The sequence below is a fragment of the Schistocerca piceifrons genome, chromosome 6 (genome assembly GCF_021461385.2).
Source record: "Schistocerca piceifrons isolate TAMUIC-IGC-003096 chromosome 6, iqSchPice1.1, whole genome shotgun sequence".
Lineage (NCBI taxonomy): Eukaryota > Metazoa > Arthropoda > Insecta > Orthoptera > Acrididae > Schistocerca > Schistocerca piceifrons.
In genome coordinates this window covers 256,340,202-256,359,251 of record NC_060143.1, presented here as the reverse complement: position 1 = coordinate 256,359,251, position 19,050 = coordinate 256,340,202, and the positions used below count along the sequence as shown (strand labels likewise).

General features: G+C 38.3%; 1 protein-coding gene across 1 annotated transcript in view; it reads left to right on the top strand.

Moving 5' to 3' along the window:
* LOC124803259 (neural-cadherin-like) overlaps positions 1 to 19,050 on the top strand; it is a 121,275-nt gene that overhangs the window by 47,322 nt on the left and 54,903 nt on the right. Inside the window, exons 4-5 of the mRNA XM_047264442.1 lie at positions 7,562 to 7,822; positions 9,369 to 9,707. Coding sequence (XP_047120398.1) covers positions 7,562 to 7,822; positions 9,369 to 9,707 — 600 coding nt within the window. The remainder of the gene's footprint in view (positions 1 to 7,561; positions 7,823 to 9,368; positions 9,708 to 19,050) is intronic.

The window sequence follows — 19,050 nt, the reverse complement described above, 5'->3', positions numbered from 1 at the left end:
TGCTGTTCTGGTACTGTGAACGGCTGAAAGCAAGAGGAAACTACAGCCTTAATTTTTCCCGAGGGCATGCAGCTTTACTGTATGATTAAATGATGATGGTGTCCTCTTGGGTAAAATATTCTGGAGGTAAAATGGTCCCCCATTCGGATCTCCGGGCGGGGACTACTCAAGAGGACGTCGTAATCAGGAGAAAGATAACTGGCGTTCTATGGATCGGAGTGTAGAATGTCAGATCCCTTAATCGGGCAGGTAGGTTAGAAAATTTAAAAAGGGACATGGATAGGTTAAAGTTAGATATAGTGGGAATTAGTGAAGTTCCGTGGCAGGAGGAACAAGACTTTTGGTCAGGTGAATACAGGTTTATAAATACAAAATCAAATAGGGGTAATGCTGGAGTAGGTTTAATAATGAATAAAAAAATAGGAGTATGGGTAAGCTACTACAAACAGCATAGTGAACCCATTATTGTGGCAAAGGTAGACACGAAGCCCACACCTACTACAGTAGTACAAGTTTATACACCAACTAACTCTGCAGATGACAAAGAAATTGATGAAATGTATGATGAGATAAAAGAAATAATTCAGGTAGTGAAAGGAGATGAAAATTTAATAGTCATGGGTGACTGGAATTCGAGAGTAGGAAAAAGGAGAGAAGGAAACATGGATTGGGGCTAAGAAATGAAAGAGGAAGCCGCCTGGTAGAATTTTGCGCAGAGAATAACTTAATCATAGCTAGCACTTGGTTCAAGAATCATAAAAGAAGGCTGTATACTTGTAAGAACCCTGGAGATACTAAAAGGTATCAGATAGATTGTATAATGGTAAGACAGAGATTTAGGAACCAGGATTTAAATTGTAAGACATTTCCAGGGGCAGATGTGGACTCTGACCACAATCTATTGGTTACGAACTGTAGATTAAAACTGAAGAAACTGCAAAAAGGTGGGAATTTAAGGAGATGGCACCTGGATAAACTGAAAGAACCAGAGGTTGTACAGACTTTCTGGGAGATCATAAGGGAACAAATGACATGAATGTGGGAAAGAAAGACAGTAGAAGAAGAATGGGTGGCTTTGAGGGATGAAATAGTGAAGGCAGCAGAGAATCAAATAGGTAAAAAGACAAGGGCTAGTAGAAACCCTTGGGTAACAGAAGAAATATTGAATTTAATTGATGAAAGGAGAAAATATAAAAATGCAGTAAATGAAGCAGGCAAAAAGGAATACAAATGTCTCAAAAATAATATCGACAGGAAGTGCAAAATGGCTAAGCAGGGATGGCTAGAGGACAAATGTAAGGATGTAGAGGCTTATCTCACTGGGGGTAAGATAGATACTGCCTACAGGGAAATTAAAGAGACCTTTGGAGAAAGGAGAACCACTTGCATGAATATCAAGAGCTCTGATGGAAACCCAGTTCTAAGCAAAGAAGGGAAAGCAGAAAGGTGGAAGGAGTATATGGAGGGTCTATACAAGGATGATCTACTTGAGGACAATATTATAGAAATGGAAGGGAATGTAGATGAAGATGAAATGGGAGATATGATACTGTGAGAGGAGTTTGACAGAGCACTGAAAGACCTGAGTCGAAACAAGGCCGCTGAAGTAGACAACATTCCATTAGAACTACTGACAGCCTTGGGAGAGCCAGGCCTAACAAAACTCTACCATCTGGTGAGCAAGAGACGTGTGAAAGACCCTCTGTCTTTAAGAAGAATATAATAATTCCAATCCCAAAGAAAGCAGGTGTTGACAGATGTGAAAATTACCGAACTATCAGTTTAATAAGTCACAGCTGCAAAATACTAACGTGAATACTTTACAGACGAATGGAAAAACTGATAGAAGCTGACCTCGGGGAAGATCAGTTTGGATTCCATAGAAATGTTGGAACACGTGAGGCAAGACTAACCCTGCAACTTATCTTAGAAAATAGATTAAGGAAAGGCAAACATACATTTCTAGCATTTGCAGACATAGAGAAAGCTTTTGACAATGTTGGTTGGAATACTCTCTTTCAAATTCTGAAGGTGGCAGGGGTAAAATATAGGGAGCAAAAGGCTATTTACAATTTGTACAGAAACCACATGGCAGTTATAAGAGTCGAGGGGCATGAAAGGGAAGCAGTGGTTGGGAAGGGAGTGAGACAGGGTTGTAGCCTATCCCTGATGTTATTCAATCTGTATATTGAGCAAGCAATAATGGTAACAAATGAAAAGTTTGGAGTAAGTATTAAAATCCATGGAGAAGAAATAAAAACTTTGAGGTTCGCCGATGACATTGTAATTCTGTCAGAAATAGCAAAGGACTTGGAAGAGCAGTTGAACAGAATGGACAGTGTCTTGAAAGGAGGGTATAAGATGAACATCAACAAAAGCAAAACGAGGATAATGGAATGTAGTCGCATTATGTCGGGTGATGCTGAGGGAATTTGATTAGGAAATGAGACACTTAAAGCAGTAAAGGAGTTTTGCTATTTGGGGAGCAAAATAACTGATGATGCTCAAAGTAGAGAGGATATAAAGTGTAGACTGACAATGGCAAGGAAAGCGTTTCTTAAGAAGAAAAATTTGTTAACATCGAGTATAGATTTAAATGTCAGGAAGTCATTTCTTAAAGTATTTGTATTGAGTGTAGCCATGTATGGATGTGAAACATAGACGATAAATAGTTTAGACAAGAAGAGAATAGAAGCTTTCGAAATGTGGTGTTGCAAAAGAATGCTGAAGATTAGATGGGTAAATCACATAACTAATGAAGAGGTATTGAATAGAATTGGGGAGAAGAAGAGCTTGTGGCACAACTTGACTAGAAGAAGGTATCAGTTGGTAGGACATGTTCTGAGACATCAAGGGATCACCAATTCAGTATTGGAAGGCAGTGTGGAGGGTAAATATCATAGAGGGAGACCAAGAGATGAATACACTAGGCAGAATCTGAAGGATGTAGGCTGCAGTAGGTACTGGGAGATGAAGAAGCTTGCACAGGATAGAGTAGCATGGAGAGCTGTATCAAACCAGTGTCAGGACTGAAGACCACAACAACAACAACAATAACTTTTGCTTGTCATGACTTGAAATAAAGATCTATCTTTCAGAAGGTGCGTATTGCTGCCTGCAATCCACTGGCACATCGCTGTTCACCGTAAGTTACATAGTTTTCGTGTAATGCGTGAAAAACCAAACAATGCCCCAAGCTGCGGGCCACGTGGCGACAGAGGCGTTCCACCGACCATTGCAAATCTAGCGCGGGCACGCCACGCGCTTCTTGCAAATCACGCACCATGTAGTGCACTTACTCTCTACAAAGCAATCCTTGCATACTAGACCTATTCATCTAGTAATGGGGGTTTGTACCGTCACATCATTGAGTAATGTAACACTTTTTTTCTGAAGGCAGTTTTTTGTCATCAGCTAGGCAGCAAGAAAGCTAGTGGGCACTTACTTTTGAGTACCCCAACTGGTAGGTGAGTGTGTCAGCACTACCAAAAGAGATGCCCAGTTATGCAATAATGTGTTTGATTGTGATCCATCAGTCATCTTGAATGAGAGTGTCCACATGCTCCAACAGTGCAGGCATTTCCAACAGTTCAGGAGCCACAGCTGTGTGTGGTCATCTGGAACATGGGAATTCAGACAGGTTTGCGAGATTTGGCTGCAATGATGACAGATGCCTTGCTGAATATCTCACTCCACTTGTGTTCAAGGACAGGTCTCCGTAGACATTCTGCAGGAACCTATGATTATCTGTGATGCTCTGGTTTCTCTCCAAATGTAACTCAATGACAGCTCTTTGCTTGGAGCAGACACCATTTTGAAAACTGCATGGATACTTTTACATTCACTAAAATAAATGTAATAGGAAGGACAGTAGCCTGCAAAAAAACTGATATTGATGATCATGAAAGATTGCTACTCACCATATACAGGAGGTGTTGAGTCACAGAAAGACACAACAAAAGGACTGCTTTACATGCTAAGATTTCAGACAAGGGGCCTTTACATAAGTAGATAACATACACACATTCATGAAAGCACAGCTCACACACATGACCATTTCTCTGGCACTGAGGTTGGACTATGAGCAACTGCGCGTTGTGGGAGAAGCAAATGGGTGGTGCAAGTAAAGAGGGGTCTGGGGCCGGAAGATTGAGGGACATCAGGCTAGGGGTGGGGGAAGGCAGAGTGCTGCTTGTGGAAGCATGTAGAGATGTGGTGGGGACAGGGTAGGGCAGCTAGGTGTAGTCAGGAGATTTGAGAGGGATGGGGCTAGGTGGGTGGACAGGGACTAATGATGGTTGGGGCCAGGAGCTTACGGGACCATGGGATTTATTGCAAGGAGAATTCCCACCCGCACAGTTCAGAAAAGCTGCTGCAAGTAGGTAGGATCCACATGACACAACCTGTAAAGCAGTCATTGAAGTATAGAAAATTGAATGGGCAACATACTCATAAACTGGGCAAGCCACCTATTTCTTGGCCACAGTTTGCTGGTGGCTCTTTCAGTCTTTTCTTTTCATTTTATTGTCATTATTTTATACTGAATTTTCCATTGTTTGATATTTATGACCATTATATCAGCCAAACCAAAAACTTGCATTTGCCCCAAATCAATACATTTCTGTGCCAGCAAGGTGTTTTCCACATGGGAGTTAAAATTTATAACAAATTTTCAAAACCATAAAGACAAATACTGGGGTTAAAGCCTTTAGAAAATCTTTAAAGTCGTGCCTACAGCATCACTGCTTTTACAACATTGCAGATTATTTAAATGTATGAAGTGTATTATATAAATATTTAAATCTATGAAGAGCATTATTTGTAATTTCAGATATTTATTCATAGAAATTGCTTTGACCTTTATATATATAAACTGACTTGTCCAATGTCTTACGCAAAAACTGATTTTGTGCACAACAGGACCACTAAAAATGTAATACCGCACAAATGTTATACAATACAAATATCAGATTTTATTTCTGTGGCAAGACATTATTCAAGATATGTATCTACATTTTTCTGTTCTGGATACCACAGTAATCCTGGTCTGAAAGAATATTATTTAGTAGAGAAATAGTCTGCTGACAAATGTTCACAACAGGGATGTGGAAGGGCTTTCCATTGAAAGTTATGCAGCCTAGTCAAAACAACCTTGGTAACATGTTGGTGGGCATTTTCTTGGCAGATTGTTTCAACTGCACTGCAGAAGTTTCACTGGGAAGCCTTTGCACAGCCTTCATACACTCCCAGTCTCTCCCTATATAATTTTGACAGTTTTGGAGCCCTGGAGAAAGACATTCATGACTATCAATTGGCTTTGGAAAGGAGATGCAAGCCTGGCAACAGTCATGGTTCTGTAGGCAGCCGCCAACATTTTTCCGTGAAGGCATTGACAGTCTTGTCTCACAGTGGTATCAATTTATTAACAGTGATAGTGAATACTTTTGAAATAATAAATAGTTTATTTACTTTTTTCCATCTGTCTCTTTTCATATGACTGCCCCTTAGAAAATGGGAGGTACTTCAACATGTACAAAAAGTGTTATATGATGATCCAAACTGAAAAATGCAAGAAGCCATTGCTTCATTGAAAGATGTGATATTTTCAATAACTCCATCAAAAGAAACAATTTCTTTTGACGGCATGTTGCCTAGGGTTAAGTCAAGTTCCTCCATGTCAAAGTTGTGAGAAATGTTGTTTTATTTAAACTCCCATCTCTCTCTCTCTCTCTCTCTCTCTCTCTCTCTCTCTCTATACCTCCCCCTTTCTTTTTCTCCTTTTCTCTTCCACTATTCATGTGCATCATTTGTCTAATGTAACCATTAAAACTTTCACTCACCTGGAAGCGACACCACTGGAATTCCCTCATGTACTCTTACACAACAAAAGATGAAATTGCTTTCATATTCCAGCCTTTCTTGCCTGAGTTGTGAAGTTTCCTCCTGCTGTTATTCCCATCTTCTGGTTTATATTGAGTCATCAGGTGTTGTTTGCTTCATTGTGATAATGATGTTTGTCATAGCACTCCTCATGTTTTGGTGACCATGCATGTATGGACTCACATGTCAGAGATACTTTTAGCTTCCCCATCACTATCAACTTTCATGTAGTTAAGTGGAGTGAGAGTAATCCCCTGTTCCATATTATCAGCCTCTTGTCCAATTGAGTCTCATCTTCAACTTAGATATTCTCTAAATTCTTCAAATGAAGCAGATGATCTGCACTGGCTGTGGGAAAAGCAGAAGCAATCTGTGTAATTTAATTACTTTTAGGAGATTATTTAGATATACTACAAATATCAGAAGAATAAGATTTTTGCCACCTACCAGATCAAAATTTGCTGGGATCCTTAGCATTGTGATTGGTGTATAAACCATCCATTTATAACCACTTTTGAGAGAAGCTCCATTATGGTCTTCTTCCTTATATACTCAGATGTGGTGATGACTGTCAAAACCTTCAACATACATGACTGAATAACTGAAATATTTTACTGAGGCCAGCTGGCTCCAGTAGATTTCTAGACATTTAGCTCAGTGTGCCATTGGTTTCCCATGTCAGGCTGAAGTGATGACACACAATGAACTCTGCAAGCTATGATTTGACATAAATTTCACCGTCATAATGCTGATGATAAAATGCACTGGTATGAACATTTTTTCACCTCTGTAGATCTACATAACCCTCACAGAAAGTTCTGTATAGTTATTATATCCAAATCATTGCCTAGCACAACAGGAAATATATTCCGCTCCTTGTTGGTGAAACTAACTGATGTTTGAGAGACATATTTGTCATAGACAACTACTTTTGCAGTGTAACATTACCTTACTGGAAGAATTAGCCAGTAACAGTACTGTTACCAGGCTGTTTCTAAGACTATCAGACAGACAGTAAAGCTGTATCAACTATTTAATGTTGCTTCCACAAGAAATTTCGTTATTTTGGTTAAGACAGTCAGAACTAAGAAAGGTTGCATGACATTCAAAGAAAAGTCAGTAAATGCAATATCTTAAGTGCATTTTGTTTGTCTCTTATGAATTATAATTTCAAATGATTTTTAAGTTTTATTACTTCCTTAATTATTTTTATTAGGCTAAATTCTTATTGCTTCATTAAAGTATTACTAAATGGCTAAACCACAAAAACACAATTCAATCCTAAGTAACTAACTTGGATGTTGGATGTCATGTTTCTTCTTCTTCTTTTCTTTTTTTTTACATCCCTCCTCAAATTGTTAAACCACAACAACACAATTCATTCCTAAAAAAATGTACATTTTATATGTTTTGTTGTACTTGCTTCCCATTTTACTACAATCAATTGACGAGAAAGCTAAAAACAGGAAGATATGTTTTTCCCTTCATAAATACTGACTCACAGGATCCAATTTTAATATCTGTATCTGTCTTATTTAATTTACTTCTGAAAAAATAATAAATATGCTGTACTTTACATTCTGGTTGTATTGTTTGATATGTTCTTGTTTATATGGAAAGGTAATATGAAGCTAAAATGCATAACATAAATCGATAGAAGTTCTTTCTTTTGCTTAAATAGAATATTCATCTTGTAGTGGACTTCTGTAAATCTGCTGTCATGGATGATACTGAAGATGGTACACCTGCAAGGTTTGATGACAGCAGCTGCCAAGCCCAAAGAAAAATTCCATTTTTCAGTGAATACTTGAATGTCAATTCGCCTCTTCAAATTGGTGGCATCTACGCTCGGCCATTCCCATTGGGAAAGTATAAATGGAATTTGATGCCCAACATGACTGGGTTTTCTGGTTGCATCAGAAACCTGTTTTACAATGGCCAGGTAAGATATAGTCCTAAATGACAAAAAGATTAAATTTTTAAAATTATTACTGAAAAACATGTGTAGCTATACAGGGTGTCCATAAAGTCCCTTTGCAACTTCAAAATTTTATTGCAACTGCAGTTGTTGAAATATTTTAACAACATTACTTTTATTGTAATCAGTGTTTATAAAAGTTTTTTCACAGTGTTTAATAGACCGCTATATGGGCGCCTTTAGTTGCGCAAAGCACATCAAGACGGTACTCAATTTCTTGCCATGTGCGCTGTAGCATAGCGTCATCAATGGTGGCAATGGCAATATGGATCCTTTTCTTCAAATCAGCAATGTCGCGTATCCATGTTTGATCCACAATATCTTTTACATACCCCCATAAAAAAGCCCAAGGGAGTGATATCTGGCAAACATGGTGGCCAAGGAATTGGCCCATCGCTCCAAATCCATCTGCCTGGAAATGTTTCATTGAGGACCGATGAACATGCAGTCCCCAATGTGGTGGTGCACCATCTTGCTGGAAAATGATAGTTTGTTGTAAGTCAATCAATTGTGGTGCGACATATTGGGTCAGAAGGTTGAGGTAAACATCTGCAGTAACTTGTATCGTTGAAGAAAAATGGACCAATTATTTGGTTGCACATGATTCCACATCACACATGCACTTTTGGACTATCCCAGTGAAGTCCCTAGTCACAAGGGGGTGTTCAGATCCCCAGATTCTCACATTGTGTCTGTTTAATGTACCAGAAACATGAAAAGTTGCCTCATCACTGAAACAAACTCACGTCAGGAATGCTTCATCCTCTGAAATGCGTTCCAGCTTGTTGAATGCAAACTCTGTCCGTTTTTGCTTGTCATTTGGCTCAAGTGTCTGTAACAGTTGCACTTTGTAAGCAAACAACCATAAGTTCTTGTGGAGGACCTTATGCACAGTTGAACGTGGTAGTTGCAACTGTGTGGCAGCAGATTGGATGGACTTGGTAGGTGAACAAGTGTAGACATTTAAAATGCGATTGATGTTTTCCCTGGATGTTCTTGTTCACCTGCTCCTCCCTTTGTCCAACACTGTCCCTATCTCCATTAATTTGTTGTGCCATGCATGGACTGAAGGGTGTGATGGTGGAGCTCTTCCATACTTCGTTCTGAAGTTTCATTGAGTCTGAACATCTGATTTTGTCTCAATAAACCAGGACACACATTGTGCTTTCTCTTGAGGAGTTGCCATTTTATAGAGGTTAAGTTCCTTCCATCATCAGAGTATCTGAAACACAAAATTTTTGTATGTATAAAAACTTTAGTAAACAGAAATTTTGTTACAATATTTCAACAACTGCCATTGTAATAAACTTTTGGAGTTGTAAAGGGACTTTATGGACACACTGTATTTTAGAATATAATGCAAGGTCTCAAGAACACACAAATTTCAAAGACTGCACTGTTTGATTGTGTGTGTGTGTGTGTGTGTGTGTGTGTGTGTGTGTGTGTGTGTCACAATAAATTTTTATTTCCGTTAGAATACTGGGTAAGATCTTTTTGTCTTGGCTTACAGCTGTATGATCTTTCTGATCCGGCTTTGTCAGAAAACAGTAGAAGAGGCTGCCCAGTGACAGAGCAGCTATGCTCCACTACTGATTGTGGTGCCCATGGTTCTTGCAATGCTGACACTTCTGATGTTCATTGCACCTGTGATTCTGGATGGTCAGGACACAGCTGCCTTACACCAACTGTACCTACGCGATTTGGCTCTCACAGCTTTGTGAAGTTTTCATTGTCATTTGAACCAAACAAACTGTGGACACTAATTCAGCTCATGTTTCGAACAAGAGAAGCAAATGGAGAGCTGTTTCGTGTTACAAATCAGGACAGCAAGGAATATGCTATACTTGGGGTATGTATGTTTTAAAAAACACACATTATTTACCATCCAGCTGACCTAATAAAATGTCCTGTGATTCCACTGGGGTAGTGTGATCTACATGGATCTTCACTTAGTTAATGTGCACAGCTGCATGCAGACATTCAAAAAGTTCAGGGAGTGAGCTTCTCATTTCTATGTGGAATGTATGAAATCACTCATACAATTCTTCCTGTTTTACAGATATTTAAGACAAAAAATAGCCCTATGTTTTTATTCTGCCCATATTTCTGTTACATTGCAATTTTGAATCACAGACTTGAAGCAAATTTTAGCCAACCAGCAGATTTGGGCTTAGAGTTTGAAATAATGATGAATCCTGAAAGCAAACAAATCTGCACGTGAAAAGTTTTACACAAACAGTACACAAAATCAGAGACATATTTGTTGAAATTAATTGTGATACATGAAAATTGGCCATGGCTGCATAATTGAACTTTTATTTGTCAACACCATTACTTATACACAAAGCAAAATTATGCAGCCATGGCTGATTTTTATTCAGCGAAATTAATTTCAACCAATACCCTCGTACTACTGAAGATATTACTACATCTGAGAACACAATTACTACTAATGGCTTTGAGATGTGCAAAGGCAAGGTGGCTCTGTGCCTGAGAGTGCCTGGACATACTACAGAAGCAGTTAAAGAACCAAGTTGTGCTGAGACATTGTTGTAATTTCCTGGGAATTTACAGGAAACTTGATAAGTAATTACTCCAGTTGGCCATATAAGTGAAAACAAACTTTTCCCTGGTGATCAAATTCAGTATCTGGATGTGCTGGAAGGCCAGATAGTACATTCACATTAGAATTCTGAATGAAAATGCGTAATAAATGTAATATTGGAAATTCATCAAAAGAGAACTGTACACACTGACAATTTAACCTTGGGTCAAAAGTGTGACACGAATGGTTTATATTCAGTGATAATATCAAATATGTGTCCATAAAAAGTACATTATTTAAGATCACCAGAAACAATGGTCAACACTTCCTTTCCAGTCTGAGAATAACGCTGCTGAGCTGGAGTAACCATCTTTAAATTAATCTAATTGGCATCTCTGTACCATCATCTAATTCATGAGGGAGAACAACCCCATGCTTTGTAAGGCTATCTCTGTTGCCAACACCAGTGGCAATTTGGGCTGGTAAGTCACAAGACAGTGTGCTGATTGGAGAGCCTGTTAATTTAAGAAATGCCAGATGGCATTCTTTTGATCACTGAAGGGTATAACATTCTAAGGGTTGTTTTTACTCACCGTAGCTGGCAATCTGTCACAGCAGAAGTCCTAGATTCTCAGTCACTGTAAAAAAAAAAAACTATAAAGTTATTTTTTAAATAATTAATCTTGTTTTTTGTTTCCACTGAACATTTATTATAACCTCAAATTAATTAAAAGCACCTTGACAAATCTGAAATAAGTTGTAACATACTTACAATAATGAAATAAATCAACAAGCTACATGCTTTCTGTCTGACATCACACAAAGTACTGACCTCTATTGCCAACATGGCTATAACTACTTATACTTTCTTAACAATCCCGAACAATCCTCGGTATTGTTTAGAAACATATTTTGATTACTCAACAATTAAAACTCTCATCCTAAAAAAAATGATGTACTTCAATGATTATCTTGACTCATATATATTAAACACAAGTGAATTCTAGTCTCTATATAAATTTAAGCATGTATAAATTGCTTAGGTATCAAATGTTAACAATACACTTGTTATATTTACAAATTATAGAAGATTCATATCATATAAAATGTTCCTACCAATTAATGGACTTCTACACATTAGTGTAATTAAGACTCTGTAATTATTTTCTTCATAACTTTTACACAAGCACATATTTCCATACACCTCTATGTCAGAAATTACTGTTTATGGTTAAAATTTATATATTTAAAAAGGTTTTAATTAGACTGCTACGTTTCAACAACCCCCAAAAGGATTTGTGCAACTGAAAGTTGAACAAAACCTTTTTCTGAAAGATCTACATTAACAGTCCTCATTTTACAATCAATTGGATGAACAAATAATTTGCAAAATATATGTACAACCAAATATGTAAAATTATCATAAATTATTTTGTATCAGATTCAACTAGATTAAACAAAATATTAATTAAATGCACAAAGAAAGAACAAGTTATTTCGCAGAATTTGTCTGTAGCTTCTATTACAACATTAATATGAGGTAAATCTATTTCAATCAGAAAATTATCTATTGAAAGTTAGCTGAATTGGTCTTGTTTCTGTATATTTATGTCTGTCATTAGATCCTCCAGGTTCTCCTGAGTGCAATGGAGACACTGGTGTGTATAACTCTTTCTCAATATTGGCGATTCATTGTGGAATGAGCGTTAGTATCGGATACTACAATATTCAAAATCCATATTAGTTTGTATTTAGCCAATCTTTGGCAAGTACACCTAGTATTAGACCATAATATAACAAAGTGTTCAGTCTCCTCTATGTGCAATGAAGAGCTCTAAACTGAAGTACACTGTAGATCTCTGCCCGTCGGAAGGTCTCCGTTGCAAAAACCTGAAATGTGGCTCATACTCCACTCCTTATGACCATCATATATGTTGTGTAAATGATTGCTTTGAATAGAATAGTTCAATTCAGCAAAATTCCAATTGTTCATAAAACATTTCCTGTCTTAAATCTCATAATTTTAACTTGTTCTTTGATAACATATCACTAAAATCATATTAGTACAAAATTTTTAAGTACTACAGCACTATTCTCTTCAATTTATATTGACATTTACATATAGTATTGAATAACAAATATATTAGTATAATATAGTACAAGTAAATTCTTGGAGTATAGTTCCTCAGCAGTTAACATAATTCACCCTACATATATAGAATGAAATGTCTGACCAGTGTCCAATCTTTCCATTTTTCATTTGTCAAGACACTTCCTATGCCACTTTCCCACCTTTACAATCATTCAAACATTAATTAACATATTTTTTCAGGAATATTTACGCAACACAGTTGTTGCTTTTCCCTTCACAGTAAGTGCTAATAATAATGAAATGAGATATATCTGAGACATAAATATGAAAATACTAAATCATGGTACAGAATTACTGTGTTTCTCTGATATCTGTTAGTGTGCAACCATAAATTATCATATAAATATGAAAATATAGAAGAAATAAGGTAGCCAAATGCATCGAATTACAACATATCTCATATCAAAAAATAAACAAAGTCAACTGCCTCATTGGGCAGATCATCCAAGTGTTACAATGTTCATATTATGTGAAGTACTTTCATATGCATCAATATATTTGCTAAACACCACAGAGTCAAGTGTGATAATGACAAAAGAAATTTTTGTTACACTTTCAAAATTAAGCAGGAGGCAGGTCTGAGATATAAAATTAAAGTTACTGGAATTTCAGCCAAATGATATATAAGTTCCCTTTCCAATTGTCATGACATATATAAGTCTTATATTAAGTTCAAGGACATATTTCATGTATTTATAATGTTACAAAAATTTGTATAAGGCAAAGACAAAAGATATATTTGTGGTCAGAGTCCACATCTGTCCCTGGAAATGTCATAAAATTTAAAACCTGGTTCCTAAATCTCTGTCTTATCATTATATAATCTGTCTGAAATCCTCCAGTGTCTCCAGGCCTCTTCCATGTATACAGCCTCATGATTCTTAAACCAAGCGATAGCTATGATTAAGTTATCTGCAGAATTCTACCTGGTGGGTTCCTCTTTCATTACTTAGCCTCAGTTCATATTCACTCACTACTTTTCCTTCCCTTCCTTTTCCTACTATCAAATTCCAGTCCCTCATGACTATTAAATTTTTGGGTCCCTTAACTATCTGAATAATTTCTTTTATCGCATCATACATTTCTTCAATCTCTTCATCACCTGTAGAGCTAGTTGACATATAAACTTGTACTACTGTGGTAGATGTGGGCTTCGTGTCTACCTTGGCTACAATAATGCATTCACTATGCTGTTCATAGTATCTTATCTGTATTCCTATTTTTTTTATTCACCATTAAACCTACTCCTGCATTACCATTATTTGACTTTGTATTTATAATCCTGTATTAACCTGACCAGAAGTCTTGTTCTTCCTGCCACCGAACTTCACTAATTCCCACTATATCTAACATTAACCTAACCATTTCCCTTTTTAAACTTTTTAACCTACCTGTCCGATTAAGGGATCTGACTTTCCATGCTCTGATTCGTAGAGCACCAGTTTTCTCTCTCCTGTCTCTCCTGATAATGACATCCTCCTGAGTAGTCCCTGCCTGGAGATCCAAATGGGGGACTATTTTATCTCCAGAATGTTTTACCCAAGAGTACACCATCAACATTTAACCATGCAGTAAAGCTGCATGCCCTCAGGAAAAATTACAGCTGTAGTTTCCCCTTGCTTTCAGCCGTTCGCAGCATCAGCATAGCATGGCTGTTTTGGTTGATGTTACAATGCCAGATCAGTCATTCATCCAAACTGTTGCCCCCGTAACTACTGAAAAGGCTGCTGCCCCCCTTCAGGAACCATACATTTGTCTGGCCTCTGAACAGATACCCCTCCCTTGTGGTTGTGCCTGTGGTATGACTATCTGTATCACTGAGACACACAAGCCTCCCCACCAATGGCAAGGTCCGTGGTTCATGGTGAGGATGCACACATATGGAAATTATAATATTAAGCACAGGTTCACTTAAGTCTCACAGTGGTGGAAACCCCACTCTCATTAGCCAAAGTACTATCCAACGCAAGGACAAATTAATCCAGATAAATAGCAGTGGTGGTTGAAGTTTTCTTGTAGAGTCAAAGTTGGGTAACAGCAACTGAGCATGAATCCATCTCCAAGCAGTCTTATTCTTGTCAGCTATAAATTTTCAGACAACCAGCCTCTGATATCAGTGGCTTTCCTTGCACAGGTGCCCTCACCAGATACGGGTGATGTTATGCATTTTGATTCACCTGTATCTCCTATTTGCACATTGTCCAGGGTTACTGAGGTTTGTTTAATCTGGCTAGTTTGTCAATTCTCCTTTTCATGAGCGTGTTTTTCATCTCAAAGAAGAAATATAATTAGAATGAGAGAATTACCACAGGTTCAGAAAATGTGTAGTCGAACTGGAAGTTCGCAGAAATGTCACTTTCTTGTCTCCCCTGGGAATCAAATGTCAGACTTCCACCAAAAAGGATGGTCTAATGGAATATGGCCAGGTGTGGCTTTCTATGTAAATGACAAATGGTTCTGTCACTAGAAAATCACAAATTCAAGTACTTGTTTTAAAAGTAGAGATTCTCTTTTCCATTTAGGAGGGTCATTTTTAAAGTAAGAACCGATTCGTAATGAAGTAAGAGAAACTTTATTTATGAACTTAAATTGTATCACAAACTACAATATGCACATTTCTTTGGTTTTTACTACATAGTCAATATGAGCATTTAAACATTTCTCAAGTTACGGCAGCAGCTTTTGGATCCCAGCATCAAAGAACTCTGCTGCCTGACCATTAAACCAGCTAGTAACAGTTCCTGTCAACATGTCATCATTTTTCAAGTGCTTTCCACCAAAAATTCCTTCAGTTTAGGAAACAGATGGAAGTCTGATGGTGCTAATTTAGTGCTGTATGGTGGATAATCCAGTAATTCCCATGGAACTTGTCCAATTGCATCTTTGTTCTTGCCATTGGGTGAGTATTGTCGTGAAGCAGAATGATGCCGTTAGAGAGCAGTCCCCACTGGTGATTTTGAATAGCATGCCTACACTATAATAATGTTTCCCTCTACCTCTTGGCAAAAAGTCTAACATAAGAATGCCTTTCTCATCCCAAAAAACTGTGGCTATGACTTTCCATGTTGAAGGTTCTTGTTAGAATTTTCGTGGTTTTGTTGGGGAGTTTGAACGATGCCACTCACTACTTTGGAGTGTAGCACACAATCCACATTTCACCACTGATCTCAGTGTGATTCAAGCACCCATTGCCATTCTCGTGATAGCACTCCAAAATGGACCAAGAATGTGCCATTCAATTTTCATCCTTCTGTCTACATTTTCAGCACCCATCTCACTCACATTTATTCATAGTGATGTTTTTCAGTAATAGTGTGAAAAACTACTGATCTTAAAACTTTTGGAAATTTCTGATGCAGATCGTCAATAGTGATGATGATGATGAAGTCCCATACTCCGTGACGGAGCGTAGGGGAACGATGCGGGAGACCCGCACCGCCGCACTAGGCAAGGTCCTGGTGGAGGTGGTTTGCCATTGCCTTCCTCCGACCATAATGGGGATGAATGATGATGATGAAGACAACACGACAACACCCAGTCATCTTGAGGCAGGAAAAATCCCTGACCCCGCCGGGAATCAAACCCGGGACCCCATGCTCAGGAAGCGAGAACGCTACCGCGAGACCATGAGAAGCGGAATTCATCAATAGTAAATTGCCTATTTTGGCAAACTGCTTCATCAACTTTTTGTGTCAAGTCTTCATTCATGATAGTGGACCATCCAGATTGTTCTTAATCATGAACACGTGTTCTTCCTTCATTAAAGAGCCTGCACCATTTATCCGCATTTCTATCATTCATTGTACCTGTACCATAAACTTCAACAAGCTGCCAGTGAAATCCAGCAGGGCAAACTTCTTTTGCATTCAAGAACAGAATAACTAAGCACATTCCACTATCAGCAGAATTACTGATTGACATGGTGACAAATGAAGAAGTACAGGGTGATTCAAAAAGAATACCACAACTTTAGGAATTTAAAACTCTGCAACGACAAAAGGCAGAGCTAAGCACTATCTGTCAGCGAATTAAGGGAGCTATAAAGTTTCATTTAGTTGTACATTTGTTCGCTTGAGGCGCTGTTGACTAGGCATCAGCGTCAGTTGATGCTAAGATGGCGACCGCACAACTGAAAGCTTTTTGTGTTATTGAGTACGGCAGAAGTGAATCGACGACAGTTGTTCAGCGTGCATTTCGAACGAAGTATGGTGTTAAACCTCCTGATAGGTGGTGTATTAAACGTTGGCTGGCTCAAATGGCTCTGAGCACTATGGGACTTAACTAAACGTTGGTATAAACAGTTTACAGAGAATGGGTGTTTGTGCAAAGGGAAAAGTTCTGGACGGCCGAGAACAAGTGATGAAAATGTAGCACACATCCAGCAAGCATTTGTTCACAGCCCAGGAAAATCGATTTGCAGAGCTAGCAGAGAGCTGCAAATTCCACAATCAACTGTATGGAGAGTCCTACGAAAAAGGTTAGTTATGAAACCTTATCGTCTGAAATTGGTTCAAGCACTGTCTGCAGCTGATAAGATTAAAAGAATCAATTTCTGTGATTTTATCCTTGCTCAAATGGAAACAGATGAATCTTTCATTTCAAAGATTGTGTTTAGTGATGAAGCAACTTTCCACACTAATGGGAAAGTCAACCCTCACAATGTCTGTATATGGGGCACTGAGAATCCGCGGGAAACAACTCAGTATGAACGTGACTCGCCTAAGGTGAACATTTTCTGTGCCATTTCAGCCAATAAAGTTTTAGGTCCCTTTTTCTTTGAAGGTGCTACTGTAACTGGACTACAGTATCTGGAGATGTTAGAGAATTGGCTGTTCCCTCAGCTCGAACAAGAAGCACAACAATTCATATTTCAGCAGGATGGAGTGCCACCACATTGGCACTTATCTGTCCGTAACTACCTGAACGTCAACTACCTGAGGTGATGGATCGGCCGCCAGGCAGCCCGTGACAGAGCACTTCATCACTGGCCTCCAAGAAGCCCTGATCTTACCCCCTGCGATTTTTTCTTATGGGGGTATGTTAAGGATATGGTGTTTCGACCACCTCTCCCAGCCACCATTGATGATTTGAAACGAGAAATAACAGCAGCTATCCAAACTGTTATGCCTGATATGCTACAGAGAGTGTGGAACGAGTTGGAGTATCGGGTTGATATTGCTCGTGTGTCTGGAGGGGGCCATATTGAACATCTCTGAACTTGTTTTTGAGTGAAAAAAAACCTTTCTAAATACTCTTTGTAATGATGTATAACAGAAAGTTATATTATGTTTCTTTCATTAAATACACATTTTTAAAGTTGTGGTATTCTTTTTGAATCACCCTGTATAACTGGACTGCCAACACCTGCAGAGATGTGAAACAGCATGGCAGCATAGTGAGAGACTGGCCAAGAGTGGTCAATTGTGAACAGACATCATGTGACAAGATGCACAAACATGATGCACTATCAGCTCTTACTTTAAAAATGACTCTCGTATTTGTCTTATCTATAAGCTGTAAACAGAAACACTCACAAATCTCTCAATACAACTGTGTGTGCTATTCCTGCTTGTAGGAGATTTTCACCATAATTTGTTATGGAGCTCTTTATCTGCCTGCCACTGGGGTCAAGTCCATAAGAGTCTCATGTTTTCAAAGAAGCTGTGCCTTCTCAGTGAAAGTGCTAACATAAACTATTCTTCTGCTTTGAAATCTTTTCCATTATTGTTCTCTTGTTCTGATATTGTGCCATTGCAGACATTGTTCAAACACAAATGCCTATGTCTTCCATTTTTATGTAAACATTTTTGCACCTGGTCTACATACCAGATAGAGCAATTCCTTAAAGAAAGCCACTGAGGTGGCAAGGGAAGTTTGATTTGGGATAGCAATAATAAGACCATAACATATGGTGCTTACAAGGACAGTGAGTTGGTATTAAATTAGCTGTGATCTTATCAAAGGAGCCATCCTGGGATCTATCTAAAGTGATTCATGGAAATTGAGAAGCCATAAATATAGATGGCTAGACAAGGATTTTGGCCCTGCTCCTCCTAGATGTGAGTTTAGTGTATTAGCCACTGTCTCATTTCATGTCATTTTTCAGTAGAGAAAATTGCTATTACCAAGGAATAAATTCACTCTTTCTGCATGTGAGAGCCAGTTCTTGTATTCTCTTAGATGCCTACTGTTAGACATTACTCAAAGCCGTACAGCCTTCTGTACTCCAGGCAGTACAACCTGCTGTGGTATCTATATTGCAAGGAGAATGAAACCTCCCTGTCTGTTTTAACCAAAATCTGGCCGATAGTGGATGTCTCAGGATTGAGGGGAAAGCAATATTGGTCCTCCCTCTCCAATCTGACCCCCCTCAATAGATAATGTCCCTGGTTTTGTGATGTTGCCCTCATTAGCTATGTATATGGTCAACTGACTTTTGAACAACATCCAGTGTGAAATCAGGAGATGCCACTTTTATCTTTTACATTATGTGTA